At 36.8% G+C, this 19,086-nt stretch overlaps 1 protein-coding gene across 3 annotated transcripts in view; it reads right to left on the reverse strand.

Annotated features, from left to right (window-relative positions):
- Positions 1-19,086, reverse strand: part of IFT56 (intraflagellar transport 56) — a 45,913-nt gene that overhangs the window by 10,012 nt on the left and 16,815 nt on the right. For all 3 annotated transcript variants that reach the window (XM_071732433.1, XM_071732428.1, XM_071732424.1), the window contains 8 exons: positions 18,742-18,913; positions 18,257-18,331; positions 16,977-17,079; positions 14,572-14,627; positions 12,830-12,883; positions 12,358-12,421; positions 6,121-6,209; positions 970-1,053 (listed from right to left, as the gene is read on the reverse strand). In XM_071732433.1, coding sequence (XP_071588534.1) covers positions 970-1,053; positions 6,121-6,209; positions 12,358-12,421; positions 12,830-12,883; positions 14,572-14,627; positions 16,977-17,079; positions 18,257-18,331; positions 18,742-18,913 — 697 coding nt within the window. The remainder of the gene's footprint in view (positions 1-969; positions 1,054-6,120; positions 6,210-12,357; positions 12,422-12,829; positions 12,884-14,571; positions 14,628-16,976; positions 17,080-18,256; positions 18,332-18,741; positions 18,914-19,086) is intronic.

The following is a 19,086-nucleotide window of genomic DNA, read 5'->3' on the forward strand; positions in this document are numbered from 1 at the left end:
AATATATATTCATTTTGCCTGACAGTCTTGTGTATTTTTCTTAAACAGAGATGCAATTTCAGGTCATAGAAATTAAAGGGGGTGGATGCTGGGGGTGGTGGGAGGGGAACAACCAAAAACCCTGGGGCGGGAGCTCTGTTATCAAGAAACCTGAAGAGTTAAAAAGTTAGAATGACAGGAAAACAAAAAAACCTCTGACCAAACAAAACCAAAGCAAAACAAAAAACCTCCAGATAAAAACCCTCTCCCGCCCCAGAAAAAAAACCAAAAAACAAAACCAAACCCCAAGCAACCAAACCTCTATGATTCACTTAAGACTTTGTGGTTAGTGTTTTCTTTCTGGCTTGTCCTCTTTCTGGTGTTGTGGAAAATGTTGCTTCCATCTTCATAATAGCTATTTGCTTTTGCATATTTTAGTTGTAATTAAGTTTTTACTGTACATAGACATAAAAAAATGCTGTGTGTAGAAGTTAATCTCTTCCAGCTGCATCTGGATGCTGCTGAATAAGATACAGAGCACTTCCTCTTTTCCTCCCACATCTCCCAGAGGAAGAATGGTTTTTAATTTTTTTTTTTTTTAATACAAATTTTTAGGGACACCTAGGAGCTCTTAACTATTCACTGTCTCTTACTCAGGATGCCCTAGTCATTCTGAATAATAAGACAAAGCTAGGAAATCTGGTTAAGAGGGCATTCTTTGATCAATTAGAGATAGCTGCAAGCACTCTTGTGATGCACCACAAGCAGCATGACTACCCATGTACCTCACATTACAAGATTAGCAACACAATCTGTACTGAAATAGTGTTCATTGAGAGTTTCAGTTGCTTTAAGTAGGGGAAGTTGATGTTCCACCCAAGCTGCTTATTTTCAACCAATGTGAAGATCTAGGGGGGAGGAAAGGAAGGAAAGAGGGGAGTACATGAAAAATGTTTCCATTGTGTTTTTTTCAGGAAAGTACATACACACCTCTTCAGCCTCACTAAAATTGCCCATGGCAGCTTTGGCTTGGGCGTAGTTGAAGTTAAAAGTGTCATCGTTGTAGAAATAACTCTGGAAAAGAAGCCAAATAGACAAAATTCAAGTAAATAAACAAAAGAAAAGCTCCTTCCATGACATAATAACATTAAAATCTCCTCCCTGCCCCCCCAAATCTGAGTAGACTATATCAAGGCAGTGGGAAGGAAAAAGAAAAACCCACACTAAGAATATACGGCATTTATAAACAGTGGGTAGAAAATTATGGACTGGCTTTCCATCCTACGTTCAAGACTACAAACACAGCTGGAACATTCCACAGTATTAACCATGAGAGATCTGGAGAATGCTCCAAGCTCAGAATTGCAGTGGCAGCTTTTGTAGGTATAATTTTCACTTTGGGCATGTGAAGACACGCTCTGCTGCCATGGTCTCTTTCACCTCCCCAGCACTTACTTCACCACCAGGGTGGTAAACAGGCAGTTGACTCCCTGATGGTTTAAGAAGATGAGCAGTTTGTTTTCCCAAGACTTCTCAAGGTTCAACAAGAGATCCTGTGGATCTGGTTATATGATAGATGGTAGTCAGACACACAGGATCACATGACGGAGCCGGAGCTGCAGTATCACTGCTGTAACCAGTCAGCACACCATGGAATAGGACTTCCTTACACTCAAGTCTCATTTACAGGCACCCTTCTCTCTCTCTGAAGTGTAGAAATTTTTCTCTCCCATAATATTAGACTGGTCATATCTGCTTAATGACACATTAGGCTGATCTAGCTGTCTCTTCTATGAAAATCTGCATGTTCCAAAGCAGGAAATAAAACTCTAGGTACAGATTAGCCTGAGGTTTGACCCAAATAACTTAGATTTTATCATAGGCAGATGTCCAGATTGAGGTATAACTTGTATGACCAAAAATCAGCTGTGTTCTGTAATCAGCACTGTCTGGTACTGTTGCATCAGTAGACCTGGTAGAGTTAAGGTGCAACACAATACCACAGCTACAAGTATGAGTGGGACTGAGGATCAAGGTGCAGTGCATCTGAAAGAGCATGGGAAAAAAGCAGGCTAATTTATCCACTATAGTTACTGAAAGAAAAGATTTCCTGTGTGCACAGCAGCAATTTGTGTGGGAAATTAATGTTTTTTCCTTGTGTAGCACCTATAAAAGAAGCAGAACTTCTTTAGGAAAACCAAATTCTTTTTTCCCTCATTGAAGAGGAGTGAATAAAGTACACAACTGGAACTGTACAAAAAATATGGGAAGCAAGAGACAAAAGCCTTTCCCACTGTTCTTTACCTTCTTTCATTACATAGGAATACTTGAGGGACTTCTTTCCCTCCCTGTTACAGATAGTCAACAAAGGGTACTGTCCCAGTCCACCCATTTGCACCAAGCCAGTGCCTGGCAATGTGAGGTAGGGGGTGGCCACAACTTGCCAGATGTTTAAGTTTCACCCAAGTAGTCTATGATAGGTCCAAAAGAGCCAGCAAATATATCAAGCTATGTAAAAGTAAGAGGATGAACCAATCAGATGAATCTCAAGCTCAGTTTGTGAAAACATTTCAGTACCCTTAGGGTGAACTAACTGGTTTCACCATATGAGAATTACAACACTTTAGCATATTCTTCCTGAATGATGTTTCATGTGAATCAGCACAAGTCAAAGCAAAGAGTTAACAAAGATGCAGGTTTTACTGCATAAATAGTTCCTTCTGTTCAAACAGCCTCCCATAGTATTTTTGAATTAGAATAGAAAAGAAACTGTCAGTAACCAAACTGGAAAACTGTGACATTCTATCCTGGCTGTATTAGTGCTAGAGGCCAGACTTGCTGCAAAAACAAACCCAGTAAAAACAAACTAGTGCTGCTGATGGTGCAACACATTCACAGCAGCTAGATTTTTTTTCTCTCTTTTTCTTCTTCAACTCCATTATATTTACTGAAATTCACTCTTTTGCAGACTTCTTACTCATCTTCAAACTTCTCATAAAACTAACTGTGCTCTGAGTGTCCATTTCAATTAGATGGTCAGATACCCAGCTGAACAATTAAGTGGTCGTTGTGACCAGAACTCAGCTGATCCTGAATTAGCTTGTTTTCTTGGTTGATCCTTGGTTTCATAAGTCACCCTCAGGGCAGCTGGCAATACATGCAGAGTTAGGTGTCCTTTGAGATGTTCTAATGCCTGAAGCAGTTTTAATCAATCATGGATGAAGGTGGTGTTTCCTGAGAGAATACAATGCAAACAACCTTCACAGTGCACAACTCCAGTTAAAGAGGTGCAGAGATTCTACTGAAGTTGATTCCTGTGAATGAAACTCTAAGGTGACTGTATAGACACCTAAACTTTGCCTGTAAAATGGTATGGAAAAAATTATTTGCATCCCTGTGACCTGAAGATGATGGGAATGACCCAAGTAAATCTGAACAGTGGCTAGGCTCAGCTGGAAAATGACAAGTGCCAACTACTTCAAAAGGACCATGCAAAGAGAGTGGTGGTAGGCAGAAAACTTTGTACTTTATTATTTATCAGCACCATTATATCCCAAAGTACCAGTATTTATGATTTCCTTCAAAAATTTAATATATATTTTACTAAAGCTTGATAGTTTTGTAGCTTGCTAAATACAGTCTATAGAACCTTTCAAATTTGCAGCCTCAGCCAAACCTTGAATTATGACAATGAGTTCCATAAAACAACTGTGTTTTGAGAGGGACAAAATGAATTTTCTTAGAAAACATGTGATTTTGCTGCAAAATCTATCTTGTTTTCAGCCTCCTCTAATAGAAACGGTGGTTTCAAATCTACCTTGTTTATTCTAATTCTTATTTCATCTAATTTTATATTCTTAATGTCCAGTTATATCAAATACTTCTCTCCTAAATATCCAATATCCAGTATTTCAATTTCTAATTATTCTCTGAATCATCTTTTTTTCTGCAGTTGAGGGGGGAGTTCCCAATATTTTGAATAACAGCATACCACTGTGCTATGAAATACGTAAATTTTTTTTATACTGATTTTTTTTTACTTAGCATAATATTTTGTTTCATCTTTATAAATGAAGTCACATTACAACTGTGAAAACTGGGGTAATAATAAGAAATAAATAAATATCTTTGCCTAAATACAGGTAAAATCAAAACAGGTATATGGTTACTGATGCCAAAGGCATGTGTATGTGAAGTACAGCTTAGAAGCTGAGATCTACATATATGTTATAATGTGCAAAAGCAGTTCTACATGCTTTTGGCAAAACAGCTGTTTTCAAAACAAAACAAAACATCCAAACAAGCAGTCAAATAACCCTTCCTATCTACTATGCACACTTAAAATATTTTCTTCCACATATGACAAGGTAAAAATTTTTCTTCTAATTCATAAATATAGCAGGACTGAAGACTTGCATACTCATACCTGTCATTAATTCTGCCTCCCTCTTAATAGTTTTTAAACATTAGAGCTATTCCTCATCTGTATTTCCCTCTGCACGGGCTCTTACATCTTATAAAATGGCACTGAGTATTCTGTGCTCTTCCTTTTCCTTTTCGATTTTCTTTCCAACCATTCCTACAACACTTTCCTTTACACCCTCACAGACGCACAATTCTCTCTTATTCCCCTCACCTTCACTTGCCTCATGACTCCAACCTCTCCTCTGATCACCCAATTGCCTACTTTCAATCTCTTATGTTCTGTTTAATGTTGTTTGCTTCTAGTTCTTTTTTACAAACACTCGCCATGCCTTGCTTTCAGATATGAATGATGACTCAGTTTGCCACCTCAGGTGCTCCCCTTCTTGCTCCCACTCTCACTTCTAAGCTTTCCCATATACCTTGGAGATGATAAGTAATTGCATTTAACTTTAACCTTTTCAGGTTAGAACTAGTTGTTTAAGGACTTAAGGTAAATGGGAAGAGCTGGGTATTTCTATGGGGTAACTCATACCATTCCAAGTGCATGAACCGCATAGGATGTATTCTCCTCTAGAAGTACCATCTGTACCCATTTTCTATAGACAGACCAGGTGATAAGTTGTAACCAGAAGTCTGACTTTTAGATTACTCAAGATTAGGCAAAGTAAATCTCACTGTAGTTTCCAGCTCTCTGTTTTTCCAACTACATGCCTCAACTTGGGGTGTCTCTTCTTTCCACTACTGTGAAGCCATTCCAGTGGCTACAGCTGGTTCAGGTTTCTTCAATGACCTTCCAAAGCTCAAAAACACTACACCTTCATCATTCTTATCACATGCTTTTGGCACCATTACAGCCATGTATTTTTCTTTAGAACATTGTCATTGTCCTCATCTAATGCATCTCCCTAATCATTTGTTTTTAGGTTCTCATCCTTCTTCCTACCAAATACAGAGTTCTTACAACTCTAATTTCAAATCAGTAGAACAAGACTGATCGCTTAACCCTATAATCACACTCCAGCTTCTCTCTCTTTCCTCACTTTTGATTTATAACTGAGTATCTCTAAGTTATATCCATTTTATCCAATGAATTCTAATGATCTGATAATGTGGCATTATGGCAGCTGGAATCTCCTTTTTGAAAAAATGCAACATTGCCTGCAGGGTACCACTCAGATTAGTTCTGCAAAAATAATATTCTTTGGTAATACTGCCCTATCTTAAACCTTCATTGACAGCTTTACTTACAAAATACGAGTTTTATTTCTTCAGGGTGCTTCATGCCCTGTCTTCCTTACACAGTCTTGTTCATTAAAATGTTCTCAGTTATTAACCAGTGGCAGTAATCTCATCACTTATTCAATAAGTCTTAAAAAAAAAAAAAAATTATGCCAACCCCGTAAACATCCACAATTTTTTTCATTGTCTTCCTTCCTCTAATTATCTTGTCTTCTGTGGTGCCACCAGAAATGATTAAATTGCAAGTATGATAAGACCACCACCATGTTGCACAATGCTAACTAAACTGCTTCCTTATATTTTGATCCATTTGCTATATTGACCACCTATGTCCCACTGTTCTTCCTATGTTTTATTGTTGCTATTGCTCTTCTGTACCTTTTTATGCTTACCTAGTTTCTCACACAGTAGAGCCTAATTCCATATGTAGTGATTCCATACATTAGAATATTACCAATACTAAATAAAAATACTAACCTTGACCGAGTTGAGGTAAACCAGGACATTACCAAACTGTTTAAGAAGAAAGAAGCAGGAGGACATGCACTGTCTCCCTGGAATGGTATCTAAAATTCAAAAGAGAAATGCAGATTTGTAGAATTTAAAAATCACATCGTAATGAAAATAACTATCAAGACTGCTGGCAACTATGAAAGCTGCTAGCTTCTAAAATAGAGTAACTTGCCTTTTCAAGGTAAAGAACTGTACTACAGATTAGAAAAATTATTAAGTCATCTTGTCGACTTTCTTTACAGCATAGAATAACTATTGCAAGACTGCACTCAACAGCTAATTTTACAGAGAAAAATTGTTCAAGTAATAGGCTTTTTCCATGACACAATTTATGCAGCATAATTTTACTGTGAATTGAGCTTAGTCTTAGGAAATTACACTTGATACAAAGCTTGAGTTTGTTACTCTAACCTTATAGCCTTTTTCTTTAAAATTATGCTTTTCAGTTATCCTGGACAAAGAAACTCTATGTATTTTAATTTTAGTTGCAGTAAATGAATAAATCTGAGACAATGAAAATACTGTGTTATACATATGCATTAAAAAAACAATACATGCACAGAAAAAACACTCAATGATGAAATACAATATGAAAATTAATTTTCAAGCACTTGGGGTTATCACATTGCTCACAAGTGGTAAAGCCATATATGTTAGGCATATCAGTTCAGATGAGTATCAGTAAATTTTGCTACCATCTATGTCATCATAAACTGCTGCTATTGTACTGTGCTGTTATCTACTTTGAAACTGCAAGCAGTGTTAATAAAAAAAACTATTTCCAAGCTTTTTGAGAGGTTCTGAAGTAAGCTTACTACGACTATTTTTGTTAGGCCCAGCCAGCAGAGATTGGTCAGAGACTGATGAACCAAATATCAGCTGGAAAGACATTAGTTCAAGTGATATCAAATGTTTACTATTTCACTACATCAAATGATAATTAGAGAGCATGTTTTTCACAGTCTGGAAAAGTGACAGGACGTAAGATCCTAAGGCTACCTGAAGTAATCTGCTATTGTAGATTAGATTACCATCAATCCATCCACACCAGGAAATTAAAATATCTTTTCTGCATATAGAAATTTCATGTATTGACCAATATTTGGAGTCCATATCACAGCACAAAATATACATTGTACATATGCAAAATCGTACATTCTCCATTAAATAAGGTATGGTACTAATTATTAACTGAAAGCACTATATTAAATCTTAAAATATATTTCCAAAGGAAAGCAGAATATTCTCAGTTTTAATCTTTTGGCACTGAGCTTGGATGTCTTGTTATTTCCATATAGAGGCAATCCATCCTTACCCATGTCTGAACCACATTATTCAGTTCTTCAACTTTAGAAAATTATTTGGTTATTTATGAAGGGAACTGTTTGGGAACAGAAACTGCACTGTATCCTTTTCTATTCTTTTTTACATGCAGGCATACTTATAATGACATATATAAGCAATGAATACTACCAGTGACAGGAAAACTAGAGCTTGAAACTTCTAATTCATCCCATGTGACTCATGCACGAAGAGGAAAAAGTTCTCATTTTGAAACATTACTTAGGGTGACCACAGAATACCTCAAAGAGAAGACTGTACAAAATCCAGAAGTGTTTCATTCCTCCTACCCAACACTAGATATGACCAAGGACCACTGAAAGTGAAAAGGGTGCTTTTATCCAATATACTAAGTTTGGAAAACTTATGTTAAGCACCAGAAACACAGCATTTAAGGGAAATGTTAATGGTCATTTACTTCTACTAGTGTTCCTCTTGCCCTGTTTCCTTCTTAAATTGTATCAGAAATATGATTTGTTTAATTTTCTATCCAGTTAAGACACTTGGAGAAGAGCACGAGAATTAGCTGTAAAAATCTAGTTGTATCCTCCTTTGTAATGCCAGTTCCATTTCATACCATTGGGATTAAGAATTTTATTTAAGCTTAAAAAAGCCATAATAGACCAAGCTAGTGTTCTGGGTATTATTTATTGCCACTAGAGGGTGAATGCTGACTCCTGTATGTCCTGGTTTTTTTGATGGTGTGGGTTTTGTTTGGTTTGGGTACCTTTGTTTGGTTTGGTACCCTTACTACCTTTAAAATACATAATTTTCAATATGAGATGATAGGCATACATGTATTGGAAAGGATTTTCCCATTAACTCTGTTTGCTCTAAGTTCCTGCAACCTCCAAGTAAGAGATCTAATTAAAAATAGGGAAGGGCCTAATTGATTACTCCAAATGGCTTTACAGATATGTGACACTGTAATCTCCCTAAACAGTCTGTTGCTGTTTTTTTCTTAAAGCAGTCAAGGGCTTTCTACAGTTGATGAGCAAGCCAGAAAGACAGGACCTTGTTTTGAAAAAATATTCCACATATTCATTTTAATCCATTGATTTTTGATAATCCGCATTAAGATCAGGAGACGTGTAGGCCCTGTTGCAAGCAAAGACACAGCATAGGATTTCCCCACTCCAGCAAGCACAACCTACTTTTGTTATTATAAATCTGCAAAGGAGTTAAGTAACTTGATAAAGATTTTAAACAGACAATCTAGAGGTAATTGGTTCTTGCAAGGACTGACACAGTGGGAGGTGCTGAAGCATGACTTACATCCTTGAATAGCAGAGCTGGCTACTTAGGAAAAGCCCAAATATCCAAACAGTGAGAAGTCTATTCTCCATTCTAAATCCAGCAAGACAAAGGCAGCATAGCAAAAATGACCACAAAATACAACAATTGTTAATATGCTAATTTATATAAGGACATAAAAAATTATTATTATTGAATCCAGTATCTATCTGGTTCAGAAGCTTGCTGAGTAAGAATTTAGAGCTATAGAAAGAATGTGTTCTGTTTGCACATGCAGTACATGCTGTGGTATGTAATGCCATTTCCTCTTAAGCTTCTCCCAGCTTCCAACAATCTGCACTGAAGACTTCCTAAATCATCATTGAAAAAATTGTCTTAAATAGCCCACAGACTATTCTTCTACAAATTTCTTTATATCTTCTGGTTCTTGCAAGATTCTATATCAAGTAAGTTGTTTTATGTGAAAAAGTAATTAATGCTGTTTGGTTTAATTGTCTTGTGTGATGATTTATTTCAATGCTTCTTTCTGTATGGCATGGTAAGTATTTTTTCTGTATTTTTCTTCTCCTTGTCATTAATGATGTTCTGTATCATGAATGTACCCAAATGCAGTCATCATTTTCCAGGCCATTTATGATCCATTATTAAATCTCTTCTTGTTCAAGAAGCTACCCCCTTTTTCCAATCATCCTTGCTGTCTTTATTGTACCCTTTCTGTTCTAACATTTTTTTTTTAATGTAAGAACCAGAATTGCATACCAGAACCACATCTGTATACAACGACACTAATTACTGTTGTTTTGTTCTCTTTCCTCATCAGTTCCTAGGATTCTCTTCAACTTCTCTGATAATTTTGCAACCATAGTTTATTTTTTCTGCCTATGTACTACTTTGCATTTATCAAAGCTATATTTAATTTGCATATTATTACCCAGTCTCATGTATTCTTCCACAGCTTTCACCATTGTGGAAGCTTTAATTTTTCCTACTCTGGGTAATTTTGTACCATTGGCAAACCTAGCCATGTCATTATTTGTCTCTTATATCTCATTAATTATGAATAAAAGCCCTTTCTCTAAAGAAACAAAAGGTTCTTTCAAGTGTTGAAATCAGGTGCATTTTATCCTTTTCACTGCTACTTCACCAAACATTTTTTGTTAGAAATGAGAAAGGTTATTATGTAGCTTCCTTTTTTGGAATTAGTACTGTGGAAATCTTTGAGTGTGCTAACACATGGATTTCAAATTTGATTATAATTAGAACAAAATTGGATTTTCATTGTAAAATTTCAAATCAAGTTCTATGTACTCTCTGTATTGGCCTACAGTCACCTGTTCACTTCTATGTTCCCTAAGAAAGAGGAAAACTTAGCATTTAAAAATTAATTCTCTATATCATGCCATGTCATTGCATTTACTACGCTAACATGGGCAGAGTAAGCCTCACATTGTTATTTAATTATCTATTTATACCAAATCTCTAACCTCCTTAATATGCCAGTCACTGTTCCAATCCAGGCTGGTTGGTGAATAATTTAGCCTCAATATGAGTCTCCTATCTTAGCAAGTAATTTAAACCAGTTTAATGTTATTCCCTGATAAAGAAAAGACATTTACTTTATTTATAAGAAAAGCTTTCTATAGTATTTTGAAACATTTCTCAACTGGCATAATCTATATAGTAATACACCATTGTACATTAAATACTAACAATACCCCATGTGTTACCTTCCTCCCATCACACTTAAAGAATATTTCACGTTTATAGCTTCCTTTTCTAAAATGAGGTGTTTTACTCTTCATTCATCTTGTAAAACATCTAATATTTTTATAAAAGCACCTACATACTTAGTCTACCTCTGTTTGCTTTTTGTTATGTCCTATCTAGATTGAACCGTTTGCCTCTTCTATCTCCTATTTACAGTTGTTGACCTCCACCTCTCTTTCATTTGAGAATACAAGAAATCCCTCACACTATTTTGCCTTTAAAGAAGGAGTTACCTTGAACTGCCTGTCAGCCTCCTCCCATGTGTTTTTAAAAAGATGACAAGGCAGTTTTTACACTAAAGAACTAAGTATAAGCTGCTTGCAGTATAAATGTTTCCCTTTACCTTTAGCTGTAACAAATCCTTCCCATAGACTCATCTTTTTTCAATTAACCCACCATTCTAATGCAGACTGTGTTTCTGTTCCTTCTTCCCCCCCCCGCCCCTTTTTTTCCCCTCAACCATACTGTAAGTCTTAGCCTGTCTTGTTTAGCATATAGGTTTTAAAGTATTTCCTAGACAAATTAAGACTTCCTAATAATTTCAATTTTGGTTTGAGGCTTTCTTTTCACTATGCATCTTATCAGGCTATCTTTTCTCAGACTGCCTCTGTATTATTTTTATCCACGTGTGCTATGGCTATTCATCACACCTCCATGACTGTTATGGATATTAAGAAGTCCACTATCATTATACAAATCACCCTGTGACCTTACTGGCATCACAAACCCAGTTAGTTATGTGCCCACTAATAGAGCTGTCTGCTACTGCAGCTCATATGGCTTCTTTCTGCTAGCTGGGATCCTGACTCCAAGGGGACAGACTCAATAATTAAGAGTAGTGTGTTAGGGAAAGCTCATCAATGGATTAACTTCCAGTCTTCCAAAGGCAAGCTCCCTGTTGCACAATCTCAACAGTACAAGGGCTGCAAAGGGAATAGAATGGCTCAAGAGTATTTCTTAAAGTTTCATCAGTTCTGAAAGTTTCATCAGCTCTGCCTCTTGAACTCCTTCTCTTTAGTCACCATGGACACAGGAGAAAGCATTCTGTCTCTGAGGACCATGAGCTCTTGCACCATAAAGATGCCTAAGTTTCCCACCTGAAGAAACAGTCCTGCTGACAATGCCTACAAAGGAAACTGGGAAGCTTCAGTTCAGCTGAATTTTTGTGGTTCAACTACTGGCTATTTTGGTTTGAGATTTTTTAGTTTACTTTGGCAAGGGAAAGTGGGTTTGCTTATTGAATGAATAAATATCTAAAATACATCATTTTTTTGGTTTTTGGTTTTGTTTTTTTTTCAGCTGGGTTTTATAATGTTTGGGTTTTTCACTCAGCCAAGGAGTTAGCCCCAGACCTTCCATTTCTCTCTGTGGCTGAATTCTTCTTTACATTTTTATCACCCTCAGTTCCAGGGCACACTCCATGCTAGGACTCTATGTATTTGATAGGATTTCATTAGCAGTCCTAGATTTGTACCTGTGAGTTCCCATACCTGTGAGGTTTCAGCCATGCACTTTATTAATTAGGCTGTTGTCTTCTGTTTCTATAATGGGGATTTTTAGTCAAAGGAATGCTGCCACAGTGTCTGTCAGCAAAGACTAGCAGTTTGCAGTATTCCAGACAAATTCATACAGTAAGGTTTGGAATTAATAGAGCCTTCTAATTTGAACTTGCAAATTTGTTTTAGATTATAAATTAGACTTTCTGTTATTCATCCTTTAGCAACAAAATGACTAGCTGTAGTTATGCTAACAGTCACCAGTTACACAAAAGATATGATGCTATGTATTTGGACATTGCAAGAAGGATTACATAATGGAGAAAGAACATTTCATACATACCACATTCGCTGGCTGACTCACCCACCAACTGGAAGAACTGCTGAGCAATTTTCAGATGATCTTTCTGGGAGAGAAAAAAGAAAATCCAACATGAGTTCCAGGGTTGATGCTACAATATACAGTGAACATACACTGAGGAACAGATGGGGAGCAATTAAAAGAGGAACCAGAGCTGAAGTAAAACTAGAAAAAAGTAAACGTGCTACTATATGTACCTAGATATACTGTAGAAAGAAAACACGCTTTTTGGAAGCAGGACAGAGAAGCCAAATTGGTTAATTGTCAGAACTAGGAACAGAAATTTGCATCTTACTCATTCTGGACTCAGTACTGTTCAAAAGAAGATGGAGAGACTTGGAGATGCTGCAATCTAATTGAGAAATTACTGCCTCCTTTACTCTGTTCCAGTCCCTACAGATCTGTTCATATCCCACTGTTGGAGAAGTTGGAGAACCTCACAGGCTTCACTTACCGAGCCTGTTTCTTGTCCAAGTGCTGCATTTACCACTCCTTTGAGGACATACTCCTGAAAAAATAGCAAAATGTATAATAGAAGGTGAAGATTTCAGGAGTTTTCACATAAAAGCCTACTTGTACATTATTTGCTTACTAAATCCAGTTCTATCCCAACTCAGTTAAATAGGTAGCTGGTTAATACAATAATGCTTCAGGACAATAGCAGTTACTGCAAAAAAAAATAAAATCTACTGGTTAGGCAGTTACTTTGATAAATATGCAAGATGCAAAGGTGCAATAGCATTCTGTCATGCTCTCTTCACCACCCTATGACCAATAATCAAGTGCAATGTTGTTATATTAATGCACAGATCCCACTTCAAGTATGCATACTGGCTAACCATAAACACTACCATCTTTCTTCCAGAAATGCAGTGTTTCTCATCAGGGCAAAAATGTCAAGAGGTTTGTGCTCTGTGGTAATGTTACTCTACTTAAATCAGCAGCAGGAGTAGAGTACCTTCTAATCTCTATTATGAGATATAACTATACTTCGATTCTTTGAGCAAGATTTTCTCAGCATGTTATAACCTCATTTGTCTTATTTAAATCTTAAGAGTTATAGATATAAACCTGTTGAAGCAGGTACTCCCAATAAACCTGGACAGCCCTGTCATAAATGTGAATACAGAAGTGAAAGAGATGTACACAGAGCGACAATGGAGTGCAAGGAAACAATCAGAGTAGTGGCCAGAACGCTGAGTAATTGTTTTAGCACAGCAACTCTCTTACAAATGACGAATTTTTATCCTACAGACGTCATGACAAGGATGAAGTCTGAGAAGAACTGAAGGAGTTCTGCAAGTCTTAGCAGCAAGAAGTTCCTTCCAAGCATGAGTTGAAAAAATGGAAAAAAATCATGGAGATAGTAATTTCAGAATGGGATCAAGAACTATATATGTTATTTATATTAGGCACATATACAAGGAAAACGGAGGCTAAAGGACCAAAGCTGCAGAAAACTTGAAGTAAGTCTTGCTACACTTAAAAATGCAAGAAGTGAAAAGCAACAGCAGAAGGCATTCCTCAGCACAAAATCACCAGATCTGTGTTCTTGAGGTTTTCCTTTTCCCTCCCTCCATCTAATACTCACACAGACTCATGAAAGGTCCCTTTCATGCCCAGCTATGTGACCTTTGGAAAATAAACTGCAAAGAGCAATAAATCAAAGACTAAAGATGTTGAAACAGCCACAAAAGAAAATCACAGTAGCAGCCAAAGGACACTGCAGTTTTCACTCACTGCAGCCAAAGTGAGATGTAATTAGAAAAGACCTATTATTTAAACAGTTTAATCTAATCTAGCTAATTTTTATTGACATTGCTTCAGGATGAACCACATGAGCATCTGAGCTAGTAGAACTGAGGGATGGTAACGATTACCAGGGCAGAAGTGACAAGCAGCTGTAGTTGGGAGAGGGCTCCTGTCTGTGCACTAATGCTCATCTCACTAGAATCAAGTCTGCACACAAGAGAGATGCAGTTGCTACGACAATAAACATGCTAAGTATGCATATATGCTAGATGTAATACTTTATGCATACACATTGTCTACTGTTGATGAAAAGATGTAAAACACAGGAGTTTTACAAGTGAAAATGGGGCAAGCTGTCCTCAGAATACCAGATTTATATGTGGCAGATTTCATAGTAGCTTATAACCTCTGCCTCTATGTACCATGACATCAGTTTCCAATTACCTGTGGAGCTGTAGGTTCCAGGTCCTTAATCAGGTTATAAGCCTCCTGCACATCATCTGAAATACCAGACGTTAGAATGCATGACAAGTCATAGCACACTGTATTAGAAGAAATCACTCATCCTCTACAACATTCCCCAATAGTCACAGACGAAGAAATAAAACATTTAGACAGGAGGGGAAAAGTAACTATAAATCATTGTGAATTTATATCACAATGGTGATGGTTTCCTAGAACTCAAACAACAAACATGGTGTGAGTAATAGCTTCTTTATTACTACAATTTTCGTAGTAGAGATGACTTGGCTGCCTTGTTCATAATCCAGTGGCTGCCTTCTTCACAGTACAAGGTCAAGATAATAAATCCAACATCTTCCTCTCTCTTCTCATATTTATTTACACCCCAAGGAGGATAGGATAACATGATTCTGAAGAGAAACTTATTTTCCCTATCCATATTTAAAAATGTGTTCAGCAGCTCTTACCCAATCCTAATTCTAATATGTAAACAAGCATTGCAAGTATAAAACGTTAAAAATAAAGTTTCAATTCAATAAACAAAACTTCCTGACCACTCAAGAAATAAGTAAGCTGAACTGATTCCTAAACTTTACCTAAATCAAAAAAGATGCTTGCATTATGGTCTGTTTAGTAACTCAACCTACTGAAAATGCCCTTTTTTACTGTCAAAATTTTGCTAATACAGCATTATACCAGCTTCCCATAAGAACAAGCCTTATCAAGTTAAACATTTTTTTGCTAGTACTTACCATCCATACACTGTGGGGACAGTACTCCAGGGTGACTTAAAGCAATACACATCAGAGCTGACAGGCTTCCCTCTGCTTTCCTACCATTCCCTTGAACAGTCACGTAGTGAGCCAGCACAAGGTACTAGGTTAGCCAAAAGTAATTTTTTTTCAACAGAAATAGTGGGATTTTTTGTTATTTTTGGCTAGCTCAGCTCAGGATAGAGAGTACTCTCAGCAAGTTTACAGGTGGTAACAGACTGGGGAAAAAGCTCTCAGCTACAGAGATGTTCAATGGGCTGGAAAGAAGTAGGCTGAGAAAAATTTCCTGAAATTCAGTGAAGACAAAAATGCACATCCTGTATCTTGCTTGGTTTGAAACAATCCTAAGCAAAAAGACAGCCAGGGGAGACTGGCTAAAAGGCAACCTGGGGGCCCCGACAGTGCACCCTTGCAGCAACGGAGGCCAAGTACACATGGGATCGTATTAGTGAGAACAGAGCTACCAGGGCAAAGAAAGGGAGTGTTGACAATTGGACATCGTGACCTTAGAGGTCTTTTCCAAATGTGACAGTTCTGTGATTCTGTAATTCCATAAGGCAAGATGTCAAGGAGCAGACACAAGGTGGAACAGAGCAAGTTCTGACTTGATGCTTTTCTGGATAAGGGTCTAAAGCAACCTAATTTGACCTACCCTGGATAAAATGTGCTAGAGACCCCAAGAGGTTCTTTCTCACTGCTAATGTGATTCTGTTATTTATCTAAACTTACACAATGTAAAGCAGGTAATAATGTACTTATAATAATATACAATATACAAGAGCATTTGAATTTACTTGAGAATGTGCACCTGATGTGCAACCATGAGAAAATTTAAATAATCTCATATGAAATGTAAACAACCTTTTTGTCATTCTTTAGTTAATAAAACAATATGGGGATAGAATGATTTTTTGTGAAGACTGATGTTTGCAGATTAGCAAAGTTAGATTAATTAGGTTTTATTGCACAATATTAGCTACAATAAGAATTTCTATAACCACTAGTAGTCATCAGTAGTGGCATATTCTAAAATTTGTCACAGTCTGAGCTGAGCTGAAATGATGAGGCAGTGTCTCAGTTGCACGAGCAGACAAAACAAGCAGTCCTGGATAGAACTGAGCACCACAGAGAATTTACCCCAACTACCAATATTAAATTTCAGCAACCTTGTTGATTAGGTATCACAACGATGTTACTCATCTGTTAGTATCTGAAACTTCAAGTAAATCACTGCAAAAAGCTTACAGAGCTTTTCCAATATACTATGTTTACATATGCTCAGATTTCCCAATGAACTTACTGGGATGCATCCTCACATACTCAAGCAGAGGAGGTGTCCTTTCACTATAAACATATGAACACTGACAAAGCCATCTCCTGCAACCCAAGAAATCTTCAATACCTTGCTAAAGTAGATTTATTGACAGCACGCAATTAAAGCCCTTCTCTGCAGGCCATGAAGACTCTTACATCACTATTTTCCAGAGGAACAGAAAATTAAATAAATTACATTTTACTTCCAAGCAAAAAAGCATTACATGAAATAGTCAACTGAGATCAGATGAATGAATGTAATTCCTGAAGCCATGAAAGAGGCAAGGAAGGGGTATGTACCTTGCCGGAGATAGTAAATCACAAGATTTAGTCTTGCCTCAGGAATAACATCAACCAGAGGAGGCAAGACCTGCAAAGCCCCTTCTCCTCCTCGGAACACCACCTGCAGAGAAAAGCAGCATATTGATTACTGTGTATCAAAATCTTGTCTATGAACTCTTAATTCAAGGAAATTAATCTTTAAATTCCTATATTAACAGTAGGAAAAGGTTGGTGGTACTGGCATTAACATAATCCCTGCTTTAATATAACTATAGAATTATGTGTAACAATCTTTAATCTGAAGAATATAAAGTATTTAATCCATTGGTAAAGATTAATTTATTTCAGGCTTTAGTAGCTCAAAGCCATGATACATTATATTTCAAAGATTTTAAAGAATAATATAGTTTGAGACAAGAGGCAAGGGAACATATCCAGAATTGCAATTTGCTTATGATGTATTAATGTGAAAAAGTTTGGCTAACAACTCTGCATTTATTTATCATGCCACAAGATTCTAAAATGATCAGGAGCAGTCGATTCTTTAGACTTCAGTTTCATATGACAGTTCTCCCAGCAAAATCTAACATACTTGTTCAATAAACCAGTCAAAAAGACCAACATTCAAAGTAAAGAATGTTAACCTACAAAAGTCCAGTTTGCAAGGAGTTTTAACTCTGGTGGAAAAAAGTGTTAGCTTGTCATTGCTCTTGAAAAATGACAGAGCAAGCAATCATTAAATGATACTGTTACTGGTATTCAGCGAAGTAGTAATTCCACTGCAGGGAAAATTAACAGGTGATTAGTGACTCTCTTATTGCAAAGCACACAGTTTTTTGGCTTTTATCAGCATCTTTTTGCCTATCAACTTGCTAAGTACCTATTGCATGAAGACCATTTTCCTGAGTTATGTTAATTCCTCTCACACTGTTATACTATTGAGTTTAGGGTCATGTATTCTGACTTGTTTCTAGTTTCCTCATTGACTGGGCTCCACAAAATGCCTTGCAAATGTATTCTTACAGGACATAAATTATTTTAATATGCATTTGGGTATAAAAGCAACAGTATTTTTATTTTCTTGACACAGTATCAAACTGACAGGGAAAAAAACCAGGAAGAACAATACACTTGGTGGCATATTGGTTATACACTTAAGATTTCTGGACTGGGACTTCACATGGTAGCAGAGATTCAATTTGGCCTGCAATTCCCAAAATATTCCATTTTCTGAATCATCAAGAAATGCTCTACAAATGAATGCAGTGCACATTAATTCTGATAAATACACTACTCACTAGATTGTGCTTAATGAGCTCCTTGCCAAATTCAAAAGATGATGAGGCACTGTCGGTCAAGTTCTTGAGCTCTGCCTGGAATTACATGCATTCCAAAATTTTAAAAGAAAAAAAGGACACAAGCATAAACAAAGCTTCATATAAGCCTCAAAACTCACAGATAGATATCTTCAGCAGTGCTGGGTCATTGGAAGATTTTTTGCCTTCCCATTTCTATGCTGATGATTGGATATTGCAATTGGATAATGCATATAGACACAAGGTCAAAAGCAGATTAGGAAGACTCTAAGACCATTGTGCACACATGTGGACAGATGGCTTAATAATAGGGAAACTGCAATAGGTGACATTCCTGAGAGAAGGACACAATGACAAGATAAAGGCCATTATCAACATTATTGATTAGGACAGATAACAAGGAAAAGAAACCCATATGGAATCTTGAAATAAAATAAAGGTGAAATGAAGGACTGTCCAATAGATACCTCAGCAGCCTTCCCATTGTAAAGTCGGAAATGGTTACAAGCCTTAAGGTTAAGAGCAATGGTGCTGTCAGGAACTTGCTGAAGATAAACAGCTAGCACTTCCTGTGATACATCATAGTAATCCAGTTTGTAATAGCATAGGGCCACATATACATTCAGAGCCAGGTATTCCCTACAGGAAAGAGGATTAAAGAGAACTTTTAAATCCCACTGGATAGTTATACTACAGAATATTAAAGCAAGTGATAAAGCTCTCACACGTCTATAGACCTTTTACAAGCACATAAAAACTGGAGTTTCTGAGAAATGTTTATTAGGCATCTTTAGAGCTCTAGTCTGTTAGGT

The sequence above is a fragment of the Heliangelus exortis genome, chromosome 1, assembly GCF_036169615.1.
Source record: "Heliangelus exortis chromosome 1, bHelExo1.hap1, whole genome shotgun sequence".
Classification (NCBI taxonomy): domain Eukaryota; kingdom Metazoa; phylum Chordata; class Aves; order Apodiformes; family Trochilidae; genus Heliangelus; species Heliangelus exortis.